At 37.8% G+C, this 26,403-nt stretch overlaps 2 protein-coding genes across 4 annotated transcripts; both read right to left on the bottom strand.

The window, feature by feature from the left end:
- Positions 1-659: 659 nt before the first annotated feature.
- LOC132846248 (uncharacterized) lies at positions 660-14,435 on the bottom strand. Of its 3 annotated transcripts, none has more exons than XM_060870873.1 (10): positions 14,358-14,435; positions 13,141-13,729; positions 12,464-12,988; positions 6,496-10,121; positions 6,137-6,365; positions 5,831-6,013; positions 5,645-5,734; positions 4,063-4,264; positions 3,766-3,973; positions 660-2,238 (listed from the first exon to the last, which is right to left on the bottom strand). In XM_060870873.1, the coding sequence occupies exons 2-10, from the start codon at positions 13,700-13,702 to the stop codon at positions 1,036-1,038; spliced, it is 6,828 nt and encodes a 2,275-aa protein (XP_060726856.1). In that variant the 5' UTR covers positions 13,703-13,729; positions 14,358-14,435; the 3' UTR covers positions 660-1,035. The 3 variants fall into 3 exon arrangements, with proteins under 3 accessions (XP_060726856.1, XP_060726857.1, XP_060726858.1); XM_060870874.1 differs by having other exon boundaries at positions 14,354-14,374; XM_060870875.1 differs by lacking the exon at positions 14,358-14,435 and having other exon boundaries at positions 1,799-1,929; positions 2,088-2,238; positions 13,141-13,848.
- A 6,141-nt stretch (positions 14,436-20,576) lies between these two features.
- LOC132846245 (trypsin-like) lies at positions 20,577-23,663 on the bottom strand. The gene is made up of 5 exons (XM_060870872.1): positions 23,519-23,663; positions 23,220-23,382; positions 22,867-23,126; positions 21,685-21,821; positions 20,577-20,804 (listed from the first exon to the last, which is right to left on the bottom strand). Exons 1-5 carry the CDS (start codon positions 23,589-23,591, stop codon positions 20,655-20,657), a joined length of 783 nt encoding a protein of 260 aa, XP_060726855.1. The 5' UTR covers positions 23,592-23,663; the 3' UTR covers positions 20,577-20,654.
- Between the last annotated feature and the right edge of the window lie 2,740 nt (positions 23,664-26,403).

Here is a 26,403-nt window from a genome sequence, read left to right as displayed (position 1 = left end):
TGCAGGAAATAATACATGAACATAATACTACAGTCCCATAAACAATAAACAAAAAACACATTTATTTAGCAATTAATTACAAAAATAAAATAGACAGAACATACATAATTTAAATAAATTTACATTAAAAGCCAAAATTAACACATTCTTTACTAACATCTACCATATATTAAAAAAAAAAAAAAACATCTTGAATCTGGAACTTCATTCCGTACAATCGTCTATGAAATTATTACATATTATGGACCCGTGTATATACTCTTACCTGGAGTTTTCGAAACCATTATACACATGGTTTAAATAAACAAAAACAGTTGTCTCAATTAATTTACTAAACGTTATACATAAAATTAAATAAACCAAAAATCTAACAGCAATGAGTTTGCCTTCATTAAGCCAACATAAATAAGGTCTCCAAAGTAAAATCTAAAAAATATATTTTCAAAAACATAAATTATTACATTATTTCAATAAATCAACTCTGGGGTAAACATTTGATGATCTAGAACATATGGTTCTTATAGCCAGGAAGGTGCTGTGAAAATTATTTCGAAACAATATTTTAAAATCTGTTTAAATTATCACTAGAAGAAATGTACTAGCAACCCTCCTCCCCCCAACACAAAGATCTTTAGTTCAAATACAGGAGGGAAAAAAAAAAATGGCGGAAGATTATTAGATACATGGTGGCAATAATAATTCATAAATCCACTCGTTCATGCTAAATACTTACATGTACCAAGGATAGGCTACAACTGTTAAAGCAGAGGGATGGATGTGCTTAGTAACACTTGTGCCAGTCCCCTTCGCAGAAGTAGAAACTTCAGTTATATTCAACCAAGTCTTGGAATAAAGTATTACAATTCTACTGCAAACAAGATGAGCAAATGGAAGTTTTTTTTTGTAAACAATCATAAAGCAAACTATTACTTACACCAGATAAACTGTCCTACACCAGTTAACACTAAATAACAAATCTTGGTGATAAATATGAATAAAACTCGTTGGTTTAATATGGCCGTAAAAAGAGCAGATTCATGTAGTTCCTTGACTGTGAAACTTAATGAAGCAGTTGTGATGACGAGAAATACAAAGAAAAACACAGCATTTGAGACACCTTACTCTAGACATTTGCTGGCAACCTCCAAATCTACACCTAGACTCTTCACCCTCAGAAAGTTGTTCTGGCCAGTGGCCCAAACCATCATATCGAGTGGCTGCATCAGGTAAAGGGGTCTCAATGACATCTGAATGTCCCGTGGATGCATTTGATCCAGGCCGTACTGGTGGTGGAAGATAAGGGGGTGAGGAGTCTTGCACAGCAATATTGCTGGATCTAATTAAAGCTTTGGAAACTTCCAATCGGAATGCCATAAGTGATAATGGCTCTGATTGATGGGTTTGTTCTTGCTTGTACTGTAGCCAAGAATTAACTAATGTCAGATCAATAAGGTCCCAAAGTACAGACTGAGGCCAGGCACTGGGTGATGAGCTTGTGCATGGTGTACGATAAAGGCTTCTCAAATCTCTGTTCAGGTTCGCTGCTTTGATTGCCCTCTCAAAACCACTGACGAGCGATGTCGAGCGAGACCTTTCCTTTGTTACTGCTGAGAGGATAAAGCCATGATGGCATCTGAACAGTTTTAGTTTCCCATCAGAAGTGACAAACTCGTCACCTATTTGTCCCCTAGCACCACCAACCTTGCCAGCACTGCGCACTCCAGCCTCTAGGAGATGCTCCAACATGGAAGGTGTCGATAGCTCTGGCTTGCAAAGAAAAACCACTCCTTGATTATCACTTTTATCCCGAGAAACCATTTTCTCAACGATTTCCTCTGTGTTACAGTCACCGACACGCAAATTAAAGTCCATGACCAATCCAGCAGCATTTATCATGACTGTGTGATGTAATGAGTGTGTTGGGTTTCTCTGAAAAGGAAGGAGATACTGATCAACTCCATAATTTCCGTTCCGTTTAAGTGCTTGACACCCTTCTCGAACTCTGTTCACTATTGCCTGAACCTTCCAAAGGGGATCTTTCTTTGATACCAAAATATCTGTGCAATTATGTGCATTTTGATCCTTACATGCATCCTGTCCGTTCCAGTTTGGCCTGTCCCCTCTAAGACTGGCCAATCTTAGATTAGATGCAAGTTCAGAAAACATGGCTGCAGACATGGCATCAGCAATCAATGGCACTCGGGTGAAATCATCCCAGTACAGCTTCATACATGGAAACTGAGGGTTAATTAGAAAGAAAGAAAAAGATGTAGATCAGCTTATTCACCACAAACATTCAAAAAAATAAAAAATAAAATAAAAACTAAAAATTTAAATTAAATCAATTTATATTACACATTTTGACACCAATTTCATACTATTATGTAGCAGCAGCTACAGAATTATTGGCACGTTTGGTTAAGATGAATTAGTTTAATTAATTTGATTGTGACCCTGCATTTAATACTTTGTAAAATCTCCCATACCAATAACAGCACTGATTTTACCACAGATTTACAATTGGACATTTATCTTAAAACTTGAGTCTGTAGCCATTTTCATGGATTTAGACATGTTTTGGATCCTTGTCCAGTTAGAAGATCCAACTATGACATAGTAGCCCAAATTTCATTTAAAGGTGGGGTCTCCGTTGTTTAAGAAATACTTTAGAAAATTGCGTTGGGCCGCCAAACAAAACAAATACAAAACTAATGTGTAGCCAATGAGCAGAAAGGGGCGTGTCTTGTCAATATGGGCGGAGAGAGTGTTCAGTGCGCATGTGTGACATTAGCAGAAAGCGGTTTTAACATTGACATGGAGGATAAAAACAAAGAAAGAAAGCGAAGAAAGGCTTACGATAAGGTAAGAAGTAGGACGTGTTAATATAGGATCAGCTTTCCAGTGCTGGAGAGAACTGAAGGAGCGGGAAGGCCTGCGATGGGACGCCGAGGTTGCTTTTTTCATTCTCGATAGGTAAGTAACGTTGGTTTTGCTTTGTTACACAGAACTAATATATGCCGTCCTTTGAATGATTATGCTTGTGTGTCATTTTGGCTTGTTTGTTTATCTGCAATCGTATTGTTCTTCCATTCTGCTATGATAAAGACATTTCTTTCCATTAGTTGCCTGGGTTATGCATGTATGTGTGGGCGGAGCTATCAATAGAGAGGTGGGACCCATTTGGGTTAGGGGTGTGTTTGTTTTGGTGATTTTATATGTCAACATTGGCTTTCAAACAACAGAGACCATACCTTTAATATCTTGTATTAATTCTAGGAGGCCATACCAATTACTCCAGCAAAGGTCCCAGGCTCTTTATAGGGCCACACCACCACCTCCACCATCCAGATACTCTATCATTATAAACATAAAGTAAACTAACCTGGAGTATTTCTTGCCAAGAATCTGTATGTTTGTTTCATTTGATCAAATAACCCAATTCCAGTTGTGTCTAGTGAACTCTAGCAATCATTACCATTTACACCAATAATTCTGGAAATGGTTGTACACACACATTCACTTATGGAAATAATCCTTGGAGAAACTCCTAAAAACAGCTTAAGGAAAGGGATTGTCAAAGGATGATCACAGAACAATAAAGAGATCATTTATTTATCCGTCTTCAGTAACCACTTTATTCTTATCAGGTTCATATCAGGGTGTATCAGTAGCCCAACCCAGGGAACACCGGGCATGAAAGAATACACTGTGGATGGTTCATACACAATCACACACTCATGCACACATAGGGGCGTTTTTACTCACCTTTAGGGTTCCCATTGCAATGTGGATTCCTACAAATTGAGCCACCTCCTTTTCAGTAACAGGCTTTGGCGATTTTGACACTTGCTGCGTGCAAGCTGCAATATCTTTCCATAGACTCCAACTAAAATACTGAACGAAGTAGTCTATGGGTTCACAACGTCCTTTACAGCCTGTCGGTTGGTCGTTTGCTTCAGGACAACCTGCATTTCTATTGAAAAAAGACAATAGATGGTACACACAAGACAAATTTAGGGCACTTTTCAAAAAAATGTAATTATTTATGGCACCAAATCTTACTTAGGCATTTTTGCATGCTGCTCCAGGCTTGCCGTTTCACACTGTAGCACTATTCCTTTGGAATAGACACCATGGTAACAAGACAAGATATGAGTTTCAGCTTCTGGCTCAGAATTGACACTATCGGTGTCCTCCATATCTGACGTGTGGGAAAGGAATTCTAGAACGTCTTCTGTACTCTGTTGCTCAGCTCCAACACTGCCTGCACAGGACACAGTTGTGCAGTCTTAGAACACAAAGTATAAATAAACTAAACGTGCAAAATATAAGGATTTAATGGTCTTTGCATGATATTACACTGCCACGATATCCAGAAATCTAATCATATCACCAAACCTGCTAACCTTTAATCATTTTGCATAGAGGTTCTGCAATCCCACAGCGGAGTACAGTAATACCCCTTTTCCACCGAGGCAGTTTGAGTGCTGGTTCGGAGCCAGAGCCTAATTTAGAACCAGTTCTTTCTTTTCCGACAGCCAAAGCACCGGCTCTGAACCAGGAAAAGTGGTTCTTAAGTAGCACCAAAACGTTGCTGATCTAGACTTAAGAACCGCTTGTGTCAGGAGCTGTGGGCGGGGCTACTGTTAGTGCATTTGATAATGTACCTTAAGTATACTAATGTTTAATACACTTTTACTTTACCGCAATATGATCAATTATCAGCACACATGATAGTAGGTAGCTACATGCTAAGGCTAACTTTTTTCTGTGTAATGATAAAATAATGTTATGTACTTTCTCGATTACAACCTCCATTTATACAGATTACATGGAGCTGCACGTACACGTTGGATTCGTCGTGTTTGGATGCCAATGTAGGTTCACAAAGCCATGAGCATTAACAGTAAAGCAACATCCACCATTGTTGTCGTGTTTGCCGCTGCTGCGCTAAACGTGGGAAACGTGACACGTATACAGTGACATCAGACTCGGCTCTGTGATGGCTCTCTAACTGATGGAAAGGCAAACCGGTTCTTAGAAGGTTCGCCAGTGGAACCAGCACCTGGTTCTTTTTGGTGGAAAAGGGCTATAATAGGAGCCATTATATGCCATAACACAACAGAATTTCAGCAATATTCCCAACTCCATCAAGGCAAAAAATAACACATGAATCAGGATCAAATAAAATGAATACGAATGATCAATATGAACAATATGTATATGCATAAGAATTGTACAACATAAAATCTCTCCACATACATTTGACTTAGATAACACTAGACAACTGTATAACAAATAGTTAAATATATTAAGGAGGGCACTAAACATTAAAAAAGGGCTAATTTTTTTTCTTAAATAAATGTCAAATCTAGCATTTACATTTGATGGTAAAAGTGAATATATTAGTCTTGTGTGCCAGCACTCAGGAATGTTTATACACTTTGACGTTCATTAGCCATGTGAACATCACTCATTTTGTAAAATGGTTATTGTGAAAATTAGAGTTTATCTATTGTCTTATGTTCTACTGTTTACCGCCTCACAGTAAAAAAAATGCCCCAGCCAGTTTTTTCCTAAAAATCCTTTAGTTAGAACAAAACATTTTAATGAAATATACAGCTATAACTATACTGTTACTCACTCTCTTCAGTACTGGAGAATAAATTATGGTGCATTTCCATTTGTGCGCATCCTATCCTGATCTCAGACTCTTCTAATCCAGGTGCACCCCCTACATATAGGTAAAAAGGACACATTAGTAAGATGTTGTACAGAAAGTCACTTCCAAACTCTTGTTTACCCCAAAATTTTTTTTTATTGCTCTTACATGGTCCTGTCCTATCTTCCAACACTTCTGAACCTGAGGTCCCTTGGTTATTAACTTGAGGCTCCACCAACATCTCCCTCTCTTCCTCCTTTACAGGGTAGAAAATACAGTGCTTGGCAGTAGACTGAGAGACTGTAGGAGAACCAGAAGAAATTCCAAATGTGGAACGGTCCGGGTGTTTTTCTGTAGTGTGTGATGAGAAAAGGTATTCAAAAAATAAACAACAGCTTAAAAAAAAAAAAAAAAAGCCAAAGAAATTGCAAACCAAGTAGATTTGTTTATTTTAAATAAAAATTCAATGCTTACCTAGACATGCATTGAGATGAATTTGCATAGCTTCATCTTCCTGTAAAATCTGGGGATCGTTTGAAATTTGCTGATCCTCTGCTTTGACCAAAATCATCTGGACTCCTTGTAAAAGATCTACATCATTAGCCTGGACATCATGAGGTGTGAGAACAGATGGACTGGCTTCTATTTTCACAACAGTTGAGGTGCCAGCAGAAGATAATCCATTATCTGACTGTAGATTGCCCTTCAAAGATATACAAAACAAAATTAATCTCAAAATATTTTCATATAGAGAAAATGTTCTGCCTGAAATCCAAACTATTCTTATTAAATCTAATTTAAAAGTCTATATTAGATGTTCATTAGAAACATACCTGTCCGCTCATTCCACCCACAGAGATTCTCTCCTTCCTTAAGCTACTTGAGCTACTGTTCTTGTCATGTTCTTCAGACGTTTGCGTTAGGGAACCATTTTCTGATGTCATCAGCTCCGAATCGTTTGCAGTTACCGGTTGTGGTAACATGTATACGTCCGGAACTTGTGAAGAGTCCTTCGTGACTGGGAGTACGGAAGCTGCGGTGGCATTAACGGCTTTTCTGTTTTTGAGTATTTCTTCTTTCTTTTCCTCATTGCTATCTGTGAGTGAATAAAGCTCAAAGACAACCTGACAGTCTTCTTCATTGGCTGCCGTCTCTTCTGTATGTCTGTTTTCAGCAGAACGCCTTTTTCCGAATTGTCTCTTTCCCCTACCTTTGCTTCCTCGTCCTCTTTTACCTTTTGTCATTGAAGTGTTCGTTTGGCTTGCTACTGTCTGAACAACTATCTCATCTGCCTCTTGCTTAATATCGGTCTGTTTTCTTTCGGAAGCTCCAGCAGTGTAAGTGGATGCTGGATTCACAGGTTTTGTAGGCAGCTGGTTCTGAACACATGATGGACTGGGACTGAGTGTGTTGTGGCTTGTTTCCCCTTCGTGTGGATCAGAGACATTGTGGGAGCTACATGACTTTGTGGGTAATTGGGAACTTTCTCCATTTTGCTCCTCAATCCTGACTAAATTCACAGCTGAGGGCAATGCCTCTTTCTCTTCCATGATTTTCTTCGGTTCAGACAACGAGACTGGTGGAAAGGAGTGTACATCCTGTTCTGTGACCTTCGATTCAGTTGTTTCTACATGACAGGCAGAATTTTTACCAACTGCCTTTTTATGTCCAAGCAAAGAATCTTGACCTAGAATGTCAACCTGTTTACCCCCTTCTTCAACAAAAGTTGTTGTCGTTGGAAAAGAAGGGGAAGGATTGAGGGCTGGGAATGAAAGCCTGTGCTCATTCCCGTGTTTATCCCCCAAACCAATCTCTCTCATTTCCGACTCCACATCCCAGTCTGTTGGTACATTTATTTCAAAGCCACTTGAGTGGACTGCATTTGTCAGCATTATTTCATTCGGTCTTAGGCGAACTGTTGGCATTTCAACATCGCAGGGTACAACAGCCCGGTGGGCTCCGTTTTCAGAATGCATCGATGCCATGTGCTCTTGTAAAGCTGACACCTCAGAATAGCTCTTTCCACAATCGTGACATCCGATTATGATCCGAGAAAACGGAGGGCTCAATGCAATTTCTTGATCTATTTTTGCAGAAGCTTTACGCTTTCTCGCAACTTTTTGTTTTACACCAGATGGGATGTCACCTTTAATAGATGTTTGCAACGGAGAAGATTGCTTTGAACCTAATTTGGATTTCTTTCCCAGTGTTTTTTCTTTTTTTTTTCTTTGACTAGGTGCTTGCAGTGGTTCATTTTGTATCTCCACCTTTGCTTGATCCACTGTAGTCTCATGACCATGGATTTCTTTGGTTTGACATTTATGTATTAGTTGGTGGTCTAATCCTGTGGTCTTAGCATCTAGTTTGTGCACCTTAAGCTGTGGCTGCTTATGACCTTTCAGCAAAAGCAAGGCCTGTTGCTTTATTTGATCTATGACCGGGGTGTCGGACACATTTTTCTCGTTCTCCCTTTGTTTTGCTAACTTCTTGTGGCTTTTCTTATTTACTTTATTCACTATGATGTTATCCTTTGCTTTTTTTGGGGAAGTTGCTCCAGTAATTTTGCCTGGCTTTTTCTTTTTTGGCACAGAAGTCTCCTCTTGCTGGGTCTCCTGAGTACACTTTCCTTTCTTTACCAAATCTCTTTGGTTTTCAAACTTTCTTTTCTGAGGTTTCCCTCGATCTGCTTGTTGTGACACTTTCATTTTATTTTCACCGGGGAGTTTAAGGGCCTGGATGATTCCAGGAGACTTTTCAGCTTTCCTTCCTTTTTTACATTTCTGCTTCAACTTTTCAATGTTATTGTGGGACACAATTTCTGGATCAGTGTCTTGTTGATCATTATATAGACTGGCTTTGGATATATTTAACAGTTTTTTCTTTGAATATTTTTTCTTATTTTGTTTAGATCCAAAACGCTTCTTTGTCTTCTCTTGTTTTTTTGGTGTCTTTGATCCAGTTCTGATTTTTTTATTAGGTGTTATGGGCAACGCACTTTTTGCAACTTCATCCTGATTTTCTAAGTACTGGGATTTAGGTTTCACCTGTTTTTTGGAACTTTTTTTCTTTATTGGCAGTTTTTTCTGAATGTACAGGAAGTCTTCTCCCAAATCAGTCTGGCCTTGGGGATCCACTCTGCTCTGCTGTACACTGGATTCACTATAGGGTCCATGCTCCGAGTGAGAAATGTCTTGATCATGCTGTCCATTGCAAAGAGATGGTTTACTCGCCTTTATTACTTGATCTTCTGATGACAGAATTTCACTCAAATGCCGTTGCTCTATCTGAGCTTCAATCTCTCGAGCATTATCAAGATAAGGATTTTGCTCGTTTTTTGGTTGAGGTTCTAATACTGAATCGGTTGCCTCCATTTCCTTTTGACATTGGGACTCTGCATCGTCACTGGTCTTCACTGGCTGATCAAACTGATCTAAATTCTCCTTCCCAGTTTGTGGCTCAGGTTCTACTGATGAACATAGTCCCTCAGATGCCTTTAGAGTCAGAGGATCTGCACTGGTGTTGGTCATATCAGGCCTAACTACATTCCCCTGAACAGTTTGGGTCTCAGGTTCTATTAATGAATCTACACCCTCGGAGGCCATTTGACTTGGCTCTGAATTTGTGGTGACATTCTCGAACACTGTGATATCTGTTGCCTTCTTACTTGTTACTCTACTTTCAAAATCAGCTATCAAAGTCAAACAGGAATCATTCCCCGTTTCAGGAGTTTTTACATCTATTGCTTGTTGACACTGTTGCTCCTCTGTTGTATGACTGGCCTCCAACTGAGGACGTAAAATGTCCTGTCCAGTTAGTTCTGGCAGAGGTTCATACTGAACATCGTTTTCCTGTTCTCCTGTACGGTTTGATTCAACAACTGTCACCTGTTTCTCTGGACACTCTGCAGAAACAGTTGGCTCACCCTGGACCTCAGTTTTATTTTGTTCAACAGCAACGTCAACCTCTAATGATTTCAATAATGTTTCTTGCTCATTTATAGCTGATGTTGTTCCTTCATGTCCTGTCCTGTCAAATACTGGCTGTAGTACAGTTTGTTGAACTGTTGGCTGTGTGAAGTCAAAATGCAACGGTTGCATGAGTCCTTGTGGTGGTTGTATTCCAGCATTTTGTGACTGTAAAGATAACTGATCGAGACCAAGAATGACCAGCTGATTTACTTTTTGGACGTTTCCCATTTTTTCTATCAGTCTTTTAATCTGTTCAACTTCAAGTGTGCTTATTTGCTGTGCTGCTTGTCCATTGGTGCCCAAATGTGGTAAAGGGAGTTGAACTACTTCAGTCAGAGTGGCAACACATGGGCTTCCTGCTGCCACAGCACTGTTGGATGGTGTAACGGACAAGCACTGTGAGTGCTTTGTCTTATTGTGGTGCACCATTGATTTGGCAGTCTTGAAATATTCACTGCATTGTAGACATGCATATTTCCTAGTGGATGAACCTGGAACAGTAAATAGTAAAACGTGCATTTAAATATCACATAAATCATGACAAACATGATACATTCCCAATGAATGTATTTTGCATGCAGAAAGTTTCCACCATGCCTTTGGATAGGCTGTAAAATATATTCAATCACTGAATATTTTACAATTAATTTATGTAACCTTAGCAGTCCAATAACATACAAAAAAAAGCATGTGAAGTATATAGAACAACAGTGAGATAAACCCAGAAAAAAAATGCTTATTATATATTAATACACATCACCGCTAGTTTTGATGTGTATTAAAAGGTCATGCATTTGCTAGAAAGATTATGTTAATTAGTAAGCGTAGCCAGAGATTAACTATTTTAACAGACAGAGACAAATCAGTTGACATGATTTTATGAACCACAGATAACTGTCATGACAGAGTATAACACCTGGATACCTCCTTGTAAAGTATGACAAAATTTGCACTAAATACTGCAGTTATTCAGCAAACACTACCTATAACTCACCTGTGTACATCAACAATTTAAACAATTAATAGCTCTAAAGGTCTACTTTTGGTTTGCATCAACGTATTGAAATTAAAAAAGGAGCCATAATCTCAAATAAGAGATATGCAAATTAAGATTTTTCAATATACACTATACCCCCAAAGGTTTTGGGACTCCTCTTAACCGTCCAAGAACAGTTTGGTGAGGAACAATGCCTTTTCCAGCATGATGGAGCACCTTATCATAAGGCAAAAGTGATAACTAAGTGTCTCAGGAAAAAAACAGCAAAATTGGGTCCATGGCCAAGAAACTCCCCAGACCTTAAACCTATTGATAACTTCTAGTCAATCCTCAAGAGGCAGGTGGACAAGCAAAAACCCACAAATTCTGACAAACTCCAAGCACTGATTATGTAAGAATGGGCTGCAATCAGTCAGGATGCCAAAATAAATTGTAGAGGTCTTGAAAAAGAAGGATATTAAATAAAAGTAAAGTAAATATTAAAGATCAAATATTGACACTCTGTACCAAACAGTGCAGGGGATGGTTATTAACTTGTGTATCATTTGGAGCATTTATTGCTTACTGCTGAACATTTACATTTACAGCATTTGGCAGACGCCCTTATCCAGAGCGACGTACATAAATGCTTAAATCTCTAACAGTGAATACATTAATGCTGGCTCATTAAGTTACATACTTAAGATACCATGAGTTTAAAACATTTGTTCAAAGTTACAATGAAAAAGTGTCAAAAGGTGTTTTTGGTTTTTTTTTTGGAACATGGCCCCATATGGACAGCCTGGAGATACATGGTACAATACACCCCAAAACCATAAAGATGGCAATAGCCATAAACAGTTTTGAACTCAAGACTCCATCAGTGAATAGCTGATAACTTCAACAAGATAAACTTCACTGATGGATTGCAATTTTGACCATATAGTACACAATTATAAAAGAGATATTAAACACAATATCTGGTGTCTTCCCTTTTGGGGCTGGTTCCTTTCAAGAATTCTTCCTAATATCTTCTCAGCAAGTTTTTTCTTACCAGCCATCTCTTGACAACAATGCCTTTTGTTAAAAGCACTATACAAATAGCATTGCATATTTATTGCAAATACTACAGTGCACATCAAAATATGATACTATATGCACACAAGGAGGTATCCAGGTGTAACACACTGCCTCTGGTGATTAGTAGGGGTAAAACAGAACCAACCATTTATACTTACTGTCAACACACAGGTCAGCACTGGTTTACTTACTATTTTTTTTTTTTACAAAACATATGAAGGATTATCTTTTTTCAGAAGTTGTATCATAGCAAATCAATGCAAAGAAGTACATTTACATTAAATGCAAACATGCAATTAGATAAAACCTGGGTAAAACAGCTTAGGATGGGACTAGGACTACAATGGCTGCTAATAACGGCTCAATTGTGAAAACAAAGACTTTTGAGACTCAAAAAGACTCAAAAAATGCTGTTGGTTATCTGCTTAAAAGATGGAAAGATCATTTTTTTGAATTCTATAATTCGTTATTATGATCTACAGAGTAATAATTTTCTCCATTAACTACCAAAGTGGATTTTTGACATGGATGTATAAAAAGAAGGTTTAGCTATTTATGATCAACTTTGTCACAAAAAGAGACAGATTACATGTGAAAGCATTCTGATATACTAGCAGTAGACCAATATACAAATTTCACCCAACGTAAAACAGTACTATGATTCAATTTCATGTCAGCAAATGCTATGTCCATGGAAGGCTCCTGCAGTACGAAAACAATGTGCCATGCTAAATAACTGACCATAACAGTTATACTGACAGACATAGTAATACTTACCCATACTCCTCTTTATTCTTGTTTTGCATTTAGCAGTAGTCAGGTTTTCTACACCTTCAAGCTCCTCCTTTTCATGTGCTTCCAGGTGCTTCTGGAGAGATTTGGGCATAGTAAATCTCTTTCCACACTCTTTATGTAGGCAAACGTATGGCCTTTCTCCAGTATGTACACGTTGGTGGTACTTAAGCAAAGTAAGGGTTTTGAAGTGCTTGCCGCAGTCCGAGCAGGTATAACCCTGTTTATTATAGTGTACCTTCTTATGGCTTGTAAGCTCAGATGATCGGCTGAAGGCTTCTCCACAAATGGGGCACTTAAAGGGCTGCTTCTCCGTGTGAGCACGCTGATGTGCCAGGAGCTCCGTTGAGCAGGTAAAATGTCGATCACACACATAGCATGCAAACAATGCATCTCCAAGCATGCACTGCTCATACTCAGTTGGGTGGTTCATTTTGAGGTGACGTCGTTTACTCTTGTCGTCGCTGAAGATGATGTGACACTCCAGACATTGAAGTGAGAACTGAGATGCTGTAAGTGGATCATAAACATTTAACTTCTCAACATACTACAAGTTCAAGTCAGTTTCAATACAGGTAGAGAAAAACAGACAAAGACAACATGACAATACTTAACAGCTATGCCTTTCATACATATTCAACGTAAAGGTCAGGTAAACTTACAGGTGAGCGGGATCACTGTAGGCTTCGACATATCCATTTTTAGTGGGTCCATTCTGTCCTTCTTGGGTGGGATAAATTTTCTGACACTTGTATATTTTTTAGAGATTCCTGTCTCTCCAGGAGCTGTAGGGGCAGATGTCAGGTCTCCAAGGGACAGGTCACATGATGGAGAAATAGCTATCCTGGCTGCTGAATCCTCTGTTGCTTCACTAGGATTTGAGTCTGATATTGAACTGCTGACTAACTCATTTGGCAGAACTGGATCCGATGAAACGTTTGACTGATAAGGATGATTAGTCATTGAATTTTCTGTCGACTCGTATGTTGAAATTACAAGTGCACTTTCTTCTGGTATTATCTCTGCTGGGGATATTGGTTCAATTATCGCTTCTGATGGGACATAAAGGTCCAGTTTCTCCTCTCCAAGACCAATGATCTGTTCTGTGATGTCCTGTACCGTGTGATCTAATGCTGTTTCTGCAGGAGCCACATGCTCCAAAGTTAGAGACAAATCTCCTTTAGAAACAAACAGATCGTTGACCGACTGACCGTCAAGCTCCATGATCCTCAGCTTCGGAATGAATCCAATCTAAAAAGATTTAGTTTTTAGATTTAACATCCTGAAAACGCAAACAATACATTCGAAACAAATAAAAACAAAACGATTTAGACAGAAGCATTTAACAAGATGTAAATACTTCAAATCACACCGTTTAAGGACAGCGGTATACGGATGGAAACAAACAATAGAGAACAGATCTAGCTGAAGGACTGGATGTTTTCCAACTGGAAAAACTGAAATTTTTTTTACCCAAAATACCCAGAATGACCAAACCCTACACAAATGACCAGTAGTGCTCATTACCCAGTGATGAACAGTGGCTACAGTCAGTCAGAATGTGCACCATTACAAATTTTATAGCACAAACATGAGGCGAATATTTAAAAATATATATTCATATATATATTATAACATATATATTATATGTATACATATATAATTCGCTAATACTAGCTGCTTAACAGTAGCAAACCCGACGTTTCATCGAGCTAGCTGAGGCTGAAGCTGAGGCTGAGGTAGAAGCTAACTATGAAAGCTTAAGCTAAGCTACTTCTGCCTTATTTAATCTTCTGGCTCTAACTCGGTCCTATTGATACACGTCATCAAAAAAAAAACCCACACACGCTACGATACGACGATATAATATGTTACCTACGTTAATGCACGAAAGGTTACCAAAGCGTTGTTATGTTGTCGCGTTCAGTCCAACCTGCATTGTTTCTTCTTTGCAAGCATCACTAGCTACCACTTCAATATGAAAGCAGGGTGTGTGACGTCACAAAGCGACATCTGGTGCTCTTGGACGTTGTAGTCTTGGACAAGTTTTGTGTCAACAATAAAATTAAGGAGGTGATTTACAAAATTCTACATAGAATTTATCCTGTTAAACATGTTTTGGAAAGATTTAAGCTTAATATTTCATATGTTTGCGAATTTTGTGGTCAGGAAAAAGAAACAATTTTGCATCTGTTTTATCATCGTATCTACTCAAGACTTTTTTTTGGAAAGATGTGGAAAATTATATTAGTAGAAATTGGTGTATTTGATGTATTTTTTTATTTTGAGAGAGATCATTTGGAAAGAAATGAACAATATATTATACAGCTATTTATTGTATTAGGAAAGTGCCATATACACAAAACAAAGTGGGCTCTTTGTAAACCAAATCTCTCACTCATTCTCTCATCTTCTTCCGCTTATCCGAACTACCTCGGGTCACGGGGAGCCTGTGCCTATCTCAGGCGTCAACGGGCATCAAGGCAGGATACACCCTGGACGGAGTGCCAACCCATCGCAGGGCACACACACACTCTCATTCACTCACACAATCACACACTACGGGCAATTTTCCAGAGATGCCAATCAACCTACCATGCATGTCTTTGGACCGGGGGAGGAAACCGGAGTACCCAGAGGAAACTCCCGAGGCACGGGGAGAACCAAATCTGTCCCATTTTATAAATGATTTCAAGTTATACAGTACTCCTTTGGAAAAAGTAAAAAACAAAAAAGCTCAGAAAACATGTAATATTTTAAAAGAATTAATTTTTTTGTCATTTTTTTCTTCTTCTCTGGTAACCTATGTGACTGATACCTCTTGTTCATGTGGCATTGAAAAAAATGTGTATTGTGTGTTTGATGTCGTTATACAAAAAAAAAAGACGTTCTAGTCCTTTAGACCAATCAGCAGTTTTCCTGTTTATTTCTGTTCAGTGCGTCTGAAAGAGTATTAAAAATGTTCATTTCAACAAAATTCATTTTGTTTTTTCATTTTTTTTTTTTTTGCGTCTCCCCTGGAGTTCTTAGTCGAGCCTGACACTTTATCAGCCAATCAAAAAAAAAAGAGGCTACACAATAGCCAAACAGAAAATAGCACTATTGTATATGGGTAGGATTTAATGCAACAACCAATGAAAAAAAAAAGCGTATCCTGGAATTGTTCAGCATCATCCTCGTTCACCCACAGAGAAAACCACTGGAGCTGCAAGCATCACTTTGAGCACAGAGTAAGTCATGATCTCCTGTTGTAATGTTACAACAAATTCACAACTTTTTTGTTTTAAAAGTTTTACAGCCGGTTCACTGACAACACCTGCTCAGAACAAGTAGTCTAGGCCAATGGCTCTCAAACTGGGGACCCTGAGATGGTGCCAGGGGACCCCCGGTTCACTGACAACACTTGCTCAGAGCAAGTAGTCTAGTGCCAGTGGTTCTCAAACTGGGGGCCCTGAGATGGTGCCAGGGGGCCCCGGTTCACTGAAAACACCTGCTCAGAACAAGCAGCCTTGGTTTTAGTGCTTCCACATTGTAATGCTGATGCTGAGAGGGTATTTTCGATGGTCGGTTTGAACAAAACCTCAACACGAAACAGCTTGTCTCTGGACTGCACATTGTCCTCAATCAGGACACTAAAAATGGCTGGCCTTGAGCAGAATTGTTTTAAATGGGAGCAACATTACAAATGATAAAGGAGTCCAAAAAGGCAACAAACACTTACAATAAACAACACCAGTCATAATCTCTCTCTCTCTCTCTCTCTCTCTCTCTCTCACACACACACACACACACACACACACCTACAGTACACACACACACACACACGGTGGAGATGTCACTCTTGCCTGTCTTCAAAACTTGAGAGCCCTGTCAACACCACATGAAAAAAAGGTTGTCATGATTCAGGCTTTAATTTGTTTGGGGTAAAAGGCTAGAGCCAGTCTTGTTATTAAATCAACACACTGGTAGAGTGAGCCCTCCTGGTGCATGACAATGTGTGTAGGCAGTTTCTGGATGACAAATGCCAACAATGGCTTTCACGTTCTCTCAAGCGAGAACTTCAGGGAGGTTATGTACTGTATCAGTGCAGCCAAAGCCACCAAGTAGCACCACAGACTGTCCAAGAGCTCACTGATGCTCTGATAAAGGTCTGGAAGCATATCCCCAGGACACCATCCTCCATCTCATCAGGGGCATGGCCAGACATTTTCACTGGGAGTGAATACAGGCACATAGGAGCCATACACACTATTGACTTAAATTATGAGTTGCCTTCATTAAATTCATGCAAGTAACATCAGCATGTAATTGAAAATTTTTACTTTGGTTTTCAATGTGATTTTGTATCCAGCCCCCAGATGATTTTGGTTTCCACTGACCATTGTCACATTAGTTTGCTCTCAACAATTTACAAAATGTATATACAAATTTTCAACTTGAATATAGTTCATCAAAATCCAATGTGTGATTTATGTGTTAGTTTTTTTGATCGGTGAATATTAATTATTATAAACGAATAACAATCTATTACTAATTGCATGTATATAAAACAATTTACAAAAGGAAAACTTGGCAGATACACTATCAATTTATTTATGTAACATTGTCTAAAGTCAGAATAATTGTCAGAATAATAAAATTTTTTTTGAACTTGTTGTTTTTAATTAGATAAGCAGTGCGAAATCAGATGGTTGATGAGTGTACCATTTACAGGTTGGTTAATCTGGTAATTGTCCTGACGTAGCAATAATGATCTAATTAAACATGGCTTAATGATAATTGTGTATTAATTGAAACTCAACACTAAACACAAAACTTCCCCTAACACTAAAACCCCAGAAGTCCTCTTGTGTGCATCTAATTCTGTTGCATCTTGGCTGTCATACAGTCTAACATGATGACACCAGAGACCCTACAGTGTGACATCGGGATCATGTTCGAACAGTCACACAGTGTAAGCCTGGCTTAACACGCTCAAATCTGTTTCACTTCTAGCCAAACAAACAAACAAACAAACAAACACTCACTCACTCACTCAATCATTTTCTACCACTTATCCGAACTACCTCGGGTCACAGGGAGCCTGTGCCTATCACAAGCAAACAAACTAATAAATAAATTATTTTATTTCTGTAGAAGGTCACTTTGATGTTACATTTTGTTGTTGAAGTTAAACAAGAAGTTATCACTGAATCTTCTATACTGCGGCTTGCAGTTTTTATAAACGTATTATGTATTTTATTCTGTAAATGGTAAGAAAGCTTAAAGTTCAAAAGTGCCACAATATCTCTAATTTCACAGTATTAGCAACTGATTAAGTAATTAGCAATTCATTTAACATTGTTTGAAATGCGTAACTGTCTAAAATGTATTACTCAAAAATGCAAATATTATTATAATTTTTTGCATAGCTGATAGTAACAAAATTAAGTTTTTAGAAATGTCCTTATTATGGCAGCACAAAACTAGGCACTTATAAACACTTTTTTTCCCTTTGCATAATTACTTCTGTAAATTTGTGATTTGCAGCATGTGACTATTTAGTCCCTTGGGAACCAACACCACCACCACCAACCAAAAGGGGACTTTAATTTATGATGAATTATAGCCTACACCATCTCTTGTTTATATTTAGCTAATAATGGGGGGGAGGGGGCACGGTGGCTTAGTGGTTAGTACGTTCGCCTCACACCTCCAGGGTTGGGGGTTCGATTCCCACCTCCGCCTTGTGTGTGTGGAGTTTGCATTTTCTCCCCGAGCCTCGAGGGTTTCCTCCGGGTACTCCGGTTTCCTCACCCGGTCCAAAGACATGCATGGTAGGTTGATTGGCATCTCTGAAAATTGTCCGTAGTGAGTGAATGAGAGTGTGTGTGTGCCCTGAGATGGGTTGGCACTCCGTCTAGGGTGCATCCTGCCTTGATGACCGATGACGCCTGAGATAGGCACAGGCTCCCCGTGTCCCGAGGTAGTTCGGATAAGCGGTAGAAAATGAATGAATGAATAATTGTAATAATAACAATAATAAGCCCTGAAAGTTTGAACAGCAATAGACTGTTAAAACTGAACATGATTCAAGTGGATTTGCTAGAATAAATCTGAGAATTTGAGCTATATATGTCGTGGACAATCCATTATTGCATCATCTTGTAACCTTCTGATCGAGGTTGAGGACAAGTATTGACACATTAGCATCTCACACGCATATATCTAGAACAGTTATTTTAACTGTCTTTGCAGAAGTAGAAGAAATCGAGCAGATTGAAAAATAAGTGGCAGGTTGAACAAGTGGCAGGTTGAACAATAAGCTGCGATTAACTGGTGATTTCAGGTGATCCCTTTTTCGCTAGAGACAGAAAAAAATATTTATTTATTTGTAAAAAGGAAAATGTTAAAATGTATTCAATGTGTCCACAGTATATCCTACTAATATTGGGCATGAGACAGGAATACAACCTGGATGTAATGGCTGTTCATCTTGTTGTACACAAACATTTTTAAATGTACCTTTATGGCAAATTACTAGCATGAAATATACTGTATACTGTTGGTGTTAACACAGTGTTCCAAACAGTAGAATAAAAAAAAATTAATAAAAATAAAAACATAAAAATACAAAAAAACAAAAAAAACAAAACAAAACAAAAAAAGAATATTGGTATGGAGAAATGGGGTGTGAGGTTCTTTTAGTAACATAATCAAATCGAAAGCAAACAGAAGTTGATATCTGTTGACATGGGGCTTAACCTTCAAATATTTACATGTATGAATAGAGTATGTAAATGTTGTATTGATATATCTTTAGATTGAAGGCAGCTCTGAAATACAAGCCAAAATTCCAGTAGAAAAAAGTTCACCCTGTTTCACTGTCTTCAAGAAGCTACAAGAATTGCTCATTTTATTAAAATTTGTTGATCGGAAGGATGTGAGTAAGGTGTTGATTGGAATCCCAGGTCCAAAAAGCTGTCCCTGAGCAAGAGCCTTAACACTCAATTACTGTACATAGTTGTATAAAATAAGATGAAATGTAAGTAGCAAGAATTATAATTTTTAACGTTAGGAAGGATAAATATTGCATTCTTATGTTCTTTGCGTCTTCTCAAATGTATTAATATATTTTCCTTTTAGTTGATTAGGGGTATTTTTGTGGGTGTAAGACAACTTATTATGCCCCTTTTCCACCGAGGCAATTTGAGTGCTGGTTCGGAGCCGGAGCCTAATTTAAAATCAGTTCCTTCTTTTTCGACACCCAAAGCACTGGCTCTAAACCAGGAAAAGTGGTTCTAAAGTAGCACCAAAACGTTGCTAGTCTAGACTTAAGAACCGCTTGCATCAGGGGCTGGGGACGGGGTTACTGTTACCAACAAGACAAAATAGAATGTGGTTAGCGCAATTTTTAAATCATTTTAAATCAGGATTTGCCACGTTTGGATGCCAATGTAGGTTCACAAAGCCATGAGCATTAACATTAAAGCAACATCCGCCATTGTTGATGTTGTGTTTGTGTTTGCCGCTGCTGTGCTAAAGTTGCAGTATAACATTGTATACAGTGACATAAGACTTGGCTCTGTGATGGCTCTCTAGCCCATGGAAAGGCAAACTGGTTCTTAGAAGGCTTGCCAGTGGAACCTCGAACCAGCACCAGCACTAGCTCTGAACTGGCACCCGGTTCTTTCTGGTGGAAAGGGGGCATTAGTGAGCTGCTTGCTACATAAGTTTATACCTTCATTACAGAGTGGTCTCATTTCCCATAAAGTGTTAGAGTACTGGAATTACCTTTTCATACTCTTTTCATACTACTGCTGTATTTTGTAATTGGACACTGAATTTATAACAAAATATAAATATATCATAAAACTACATTTTAATCAATCAAAAAAACAATCAAAAGGGTTGCAGATATTTGAATAGTTATGCAGTGAAAATGCAAAAATATAGATTGTTCTCTATGAGCATATTAATTATTAATCATAATGGGCTTGAACAAACCTCACTGTGTACAGTACTTTACCTGACCAGATTTCTATATGTAGAGATGTTATTTACGCACTTTTGCTGATATTATTTTGTCAGTGCATGAATAAGGGCGTAAAACAATGTGTAACATGAATGAATGTCATTTATTGAGTGTAATCAGATTTATTACATAGAACAAAGTATCATAACAGAATTTTCTCTCTTAGTTGGTTGCCATGATGGTATTGACCCAGTCAATGTAGCGACAGACTTCAGCATAAACACCAGGTAAGCCAGGGAGAGCACATCCATCGCCCCAGGATACAACTCCCTTCAGCTCTCCACTGCATACAACCGGACCACCAGAGTCACCCTGGAACAAGAGACCAGATAAATAAATAAGTGGAATGCATTACATGAATCTTTAGATGAATGTTTAAGTGCAGTGAATGTATTTTTTGCGATGACACAAAAGAGCTTGGAAGCAACTCTTTCAAAATTAAACTTTTGGCCTCCCAAATGGCACAACAGAAAGAACTGTGAGAATTTTGAGTATAAATGCCAAACACTCATAGCGGGAGGGATGACATAACAGCATGACTCTCTCTCCTGACAATCACAGTGACACTAGACAATTGTGGGTGTGTAAACTCATGTATGAGTAAGATGGCAGAAGCACTATGTCTGAAAGATGTGGTATCCAGCTTCAAGTGCTAAAGCCTCTCTGGTTGGTACATGTTACTTGTCCTAGTGGGTGGGAATTAGCAAATGAATACATTTTGGGGGAAAATCAAGTAAAAGAGATAATTAACTGAACAATGTGAATATGGTGCATGAATGAATGAACTTGTTAATTGATTAATAAGTTAATTTTTATTCATCTATTCATTCATCTTCTGTAAAGTAATCTAAAGATGCAATCTCTCACTAGAGAACACAGGCAATTAGACTTTTTAGACTCAAAACCACAGTTCTAACAACAGGACAAATGCTTTTCTGTTGTCATTCGTGTGCCCAATAATTAATAAATTAAAAAATTACTTTCTAAAATGAAATGACTAATTCAGATGGTAATTTATTATGTTTTAATCTAAAATAAATTGTTTTATCCCCTAAATCAATAGGTATCATGGGTCAAGATCCATTTGCAATTAGCAAACTGAATAAATAACAAAACAGAACACCTTAAAGAGGATTAAAACAAAATAAATTATTTTAAAATGCAGGAATTCCTCTATCTATTGTGATTTCACCTGACATGAATCTTTGCCTCCTTCCAAGTACCCAGCACAGAACATGTTATTAGTGATTCTTGAACCATAAGCCCCCACGCATTTTGAGTGTGAGAGTACAGGCACGTTCAGGCACTGCAGTACAGATGCATAAATCACTGGAAAAGATTAGAAAAGATATCATTTCATTTTCATTCATTCATTCAGTTTTTGTCTATGTACCAGAAACAGTTTTTAATGAGTGAAAACTGAAATGAACAAACTAGTAGTTTTCTAGTAAGGACTGAGTTCCTCTCACATTTTTATACATTTCTCCACAGTTAGTGTTAGTGACACTAAATTGATATTCTGCTTGAAACGCCATTTAATGAGTTGATCTACAGTATAGGGATAAATACATACACATTGTGAACTAAATCTATCTAATATTAATCTTGAATTTTGTATTATATGAATCTTTATATTTTTCTTTATATTAACCTTTGTTCTATGTTTATGTTCTGTAAAGCTGCTTTGAGACAATGTCAACTGTAAAAAGCGATATACAAATAAACTTGAATTGAATTGAATTGAATATAGCAAAAGAACATAAATTCATTCATTCATTCATTCATTTTCTACCGCTTATCTGAACTACCTCGGGTCACGGGGAGCCTGTGCCTATCTCAGGCGTCATCGGGCATCAAGGCAGGATACACCCCGGACGGAGTGCCAACCCATCGCAGGGCAAGAACATAAATTCGATTCATTCATTCATTCATTCATCTTCTACCGCTTATCCGAACTACCTCGGGTCACGGGGAGCCTGTGCCTATCTCAGGCGTCATCGGGCATCAAGGCAGGATACACCCTGGACGGAGTGCCAACCCATCGCAGGGCAAGCACATAAATACGATTCAATTCAATTTATTTGTAGAGCACTTTTATCAATTCATATTGTCTCAAAGCAGCTTTAAATAAGTATAGAAACAGAATAAAAATTTTAAAGTATAAAATTAAGTTATTATTTATTTAAAATGTCTGTTACTAACGAGCAAGCTGCAGGCAACGGTGCCAAAGAAAAACTCCCTGAGATGATATGAGGAAAAAAACTTGAAAGGTACCAGACTCAACCTCAACCTCATTTGCGTGATAATGCTTTTGATTACTAAGGTTATCACAATCTGAAAGCTCCACGTCTATTTTGTATAATTGTTGCCTTACCTCCAGTGTTGATCTGATTTCCCCATCCAGACACCAGGCACTCCTCCCCTGCCACCGCACAAGAGGACGCCAGAGGTATAGGGTTCACATACTGGTTAAAAACTGCAGGCTGGCTCAGTTTGATTAGCATGAAGTCATTGTCATATGTTCTGTCATTATAGTCGGGATGTGGTATGGCCTTCTCAGCCCAAATTCTCTGTTCTGTGCCTTCGTCAGTGAACACATTGTGTTCTCCCAGGTGAAGAGCAAGACGATGAGCCCTTTGGTGGAATTTTTCGAATATAGTAAATGCTTTTTAAAATGATTGTGTTGCATTATTTGGGAAAATAGAAAATGTGCTGTGAGCTACTTACGGAAGGTAACAGTGAGCAGCAGACACAGCCCATCTGTTGTTTATTAAGGATGCACCGCACCAGCGCTCTCCATCATCATAGGTTAGATAAATTTGCCAGGGCTGGGAGTGAGGAGTACATTCATAACCCCCGATGATCTTATCATCATCGGCTTTACTGTGTTCTAATTCACAAACATTTTAACAGACATTAACGGAATATAATTGTTTCAAATCATTCCTCTAGGACCTGACAAACTAATCTAGATATAATTTCAGATGAGTTTCTTCAGTAAGAAATAAAAAAAATCTTCCACTTACGCATAAACACCAACAGCAAAACAATTACAGTGTTCCTCATTGCCACTGGTACAATTATAAACAAAATGTGCATGGCAGACGATTGTGTGTGTGTTTATATATGTGTGTGTGTTAATATTTACATGTGATGTCATGGAGCATTGCCCTTAAAACCTCACGTAAAATATAGCAAAATATACTTGATCTGAAAGCTACCAACTGTTCAAACTGTCTTATCAAGTGAACCTGTCAAAACACTTGACTACTTTAAGGTTACACACACAGAGCCTGCTTAATATAGCCTACTCAAATAAACTGCATACACAAACCTTGGAAAACCATGGAAAATATTTATTTCTATACAAATCAAGCAGGAAAATAAATCAACTCACTCACTCACTCTCTACTGCTTATCCGAACTATTCTCAGGTCACGGGGAGCCTGTGCCTATATCAAGGCAGGATACACCCTGGACGGAGTGCCAACCCATCACAGGGCACACACACTCTCATTCACTCACGCAATCAAAAAATACGGACAATTTTCCAGAGATGCCAATCAACCTACCATGCATGTCTTTGGACCGGGTGAGGAAACCGGAAACTCAACAAATGTCAATTAAGTAATTACTTTTTTAAAAATAAGTTACTCTTGGGTATCTTTTGGAAGGCAACTACAATTGCTTCACTTGTTCCACATATTTTTGAGAGGTGGAAGGAAACCCATTTGGATATGTAGAGTGCATGTCAACACAGACTGAGTGGATCTGTTTAGGTCAATTTTGTCATTTTGCATAATGGCATTAATGCATTTTCTACATCATGTAAATACTGAAATAGTTAATAATCCAATTTGTAATGTCAATCCATGCACAACTGAATTTTGAATACGAAAACTGGAATCATGTGGCACTGCTAAGTCTTAGGTACCTATGCTGACTTACATTTTGACTGCAAGAGCAGCAACAAATCAAAACTATAAATAAAATAGATTAGACCATTAGAGTATAAAAAGTATAGACCATACTTTTTATATGTTTATAAATAATTTATCAAGCAAATAATAATTCATCTCAATATTAACTTTAAGAGATCTTATTAGAAACCAGTTATTCTCAATATTCTAATCCTAAATCCAAGGTTTACTTGATTATTATGGTTCTCTGTGTTCTATTAGTACATCCTCTTCATCACTATTGGAATGTTTGATGTGATGTGACCAGATTTATAATATTTGCTCCAAAGGGCTATAGGAAAACTTATATTTATATACAGTAAAGACAGTTGTAGTTCTTTAATTAGCATACCAGAAGTGAAAATGGCAAGAAAAATGCAAAATGACTGGTATCCAACCCATTTATTAAGGTGCTGGTTTCCTTTCTTGCAGCATATCTCGTAGTCTCAGAGCAGTCCTTGTTAATCAGTAACAATCCAGAGCCAAGTCCAGGGAGCAGACAAACAGGTTAAGCTTACATCCTGCTTTCTGCAATGAATTGTCACTCAGGTTCCACAACATTGAGACTGTGCTAAACAAATACTGAATCTAGGTCTGTTAAATAGGATAGATATATAGTATTTACAATTTTAAGTTAATCTTTTTTTAAAATTAATATTAAACTTTAAGTGTATATATTCATTTATTTTATACTTATTTTTTCTTCTTCTTGTTATTATTATATATTTATTTCTTTTTCTCTCTCTTCTGTTTCCATATTTCTGTAAAGCTGCTTTGAGACAATGGGACATGTTAAAATGTGTAAATGTGGATTAAAACAAATGAAAATGTAGCATTAAATTAAGCCAGTCCTCCTGGATACAGTTATATACATCATCTTTTTCTAACTGGCAGAGGAGGAGATGTCACGTTTTTTTATAATGATATTTTATATATCTTCTTCTTCTTCTTCTTCTACTACTTTCTAGGGTACTTTTTGTGTGGAAATGAAAACTTTTCATCTTTTCAGAAAAATCGAAAGATTCATCATTAAAATGTGTCTGAATCATTTCACTAGCAGGCAAAACAGTATCTTTCTAAAATTAATACAAATAACTAACAAGTACCAGTAAGCTGCAAGTTTATTGCAGTAGTAACAAACTCTATTCAGATGGATAATGAAAGAAATATTATGATGACTATGTAACATTTAGAAATTGCACTTTTCTTGGTGCACCTTTGGCACCAGGAGTGATTATGCTTGTGCGTGTGCTCCATAAATAACAGGAATGAGTCTTCACATGTATCACACTGGTAACTTCTTACCTTCTCACGATTGGCTGATCTGAGAGATTTCATAAGGTTAATCAGACATCTGGATGAGAATGCACTTTTAAAGTGATTTGTGTGAAATTTGCTCTAGTTTTTATTTGGTTACTGAAAGACTTATTGACGGTTGGACTAGAACTTTCCAGAGATGGATATACTTGGTTGGATTTCCCTTACACTAGCCAACATACATTATAAGTATAAGTAAGCTTAGGTACTCATGTCAGGCTATAGGGCTTGGTGTGCAGTAGGCATTCCAATTCATTTTGAAGATGTTCAGTGAATTTGAGGTCAGGTTTCTGTGCAGGCCACTGAAGTTCTTCCATACCAACCTTGGTACATGATGTCGTTGTGAACCTCGCATTATGCACAAGGGCACTATCATGCTGGAACAGGTTTAACTGCAGTGAATAAAATATTTTTTAATAGAAAGTATAAAAAAGTATAAAAGTTTTAATATAAAAATCACAATTGTGAGCTTTTTTGGGGAAGACCCACATATGGGTGTTATGATCATGTGTCCAGATACTTTTGGTCTCTGTGTATGATTTTCTTTGTGGACATTGAATAAGTCACAGTGTGTAAACTACTGTCTGCAGTACTGGTATTACATGCTGATCAGTACTGGAGGGGAGAAGAGGAAT

This window comes from Tachysurus vachellii, chromosome 5, assembly GCF_030014155.1.
Source record: "Tachysurus vachellii isolate PV-2020 chromosome 5, HZAU_Pvac_v1, whole genome shotgun sequence".
NCBI classification, from domain to species: domain Eukaryota; kingdom Metazoa; phylum Chordata; class Actinopteri; order Siluriformes; family Bagridae; genus Tachysurus; species Tachysurus vachellii.
The sequence above is the reverse complement of the archived record's forward strand: the minus strand, read 5'-3'. Positions and strand labels throughout refer to the sequence as shown.

Bases quoted from the DNA above. Each gene is read 5' to 3' on its own strand.
- LOC132846248 (XM_060870873.1), bottom strand. From the start codon at position 13,702: ATGGAGCTTGACGGTCAGTCGGTCAACGATCTGTTTGTTTCTAAAGGA. The intron at 12,989-13,140 runs GTAAGTTTACCT...ATCCACTTACAG, and splicing joins TACAGTGATCCCGCTCACCT to CATCTCAGTTCTCACTTCAA. The intron at 4,265-5,644 runs GTGAGTAACAGT...TGTCCTGTGCAG, and splicing joins ATTCTCCAGTACTGAAGAGA to GCAGTGTTGGAGCTGAGCAA.
- LOC132846245 (XM_060870872.1), bottom strand. From the start codon at position 23,591: ATGCACATTTTGTTTATAATTGTACCAGTGGCAATGAGGAACACTGTA. The intron at 23,383-23,518 runs GTAAGTGGAAGA...TTTGTGAATTAG, and splicing joins TTTGCTGTTGGTGTTTATGC to AACACAGTAAAGCCGATGAT. The intron at 20,805-21,684 runs GTGAAATCACAA...CTCTTGTTCCAG, and splicing joins GAGGCAAAGATTCATGTCAG to GGTGACTCTGGTGGTCCGGT.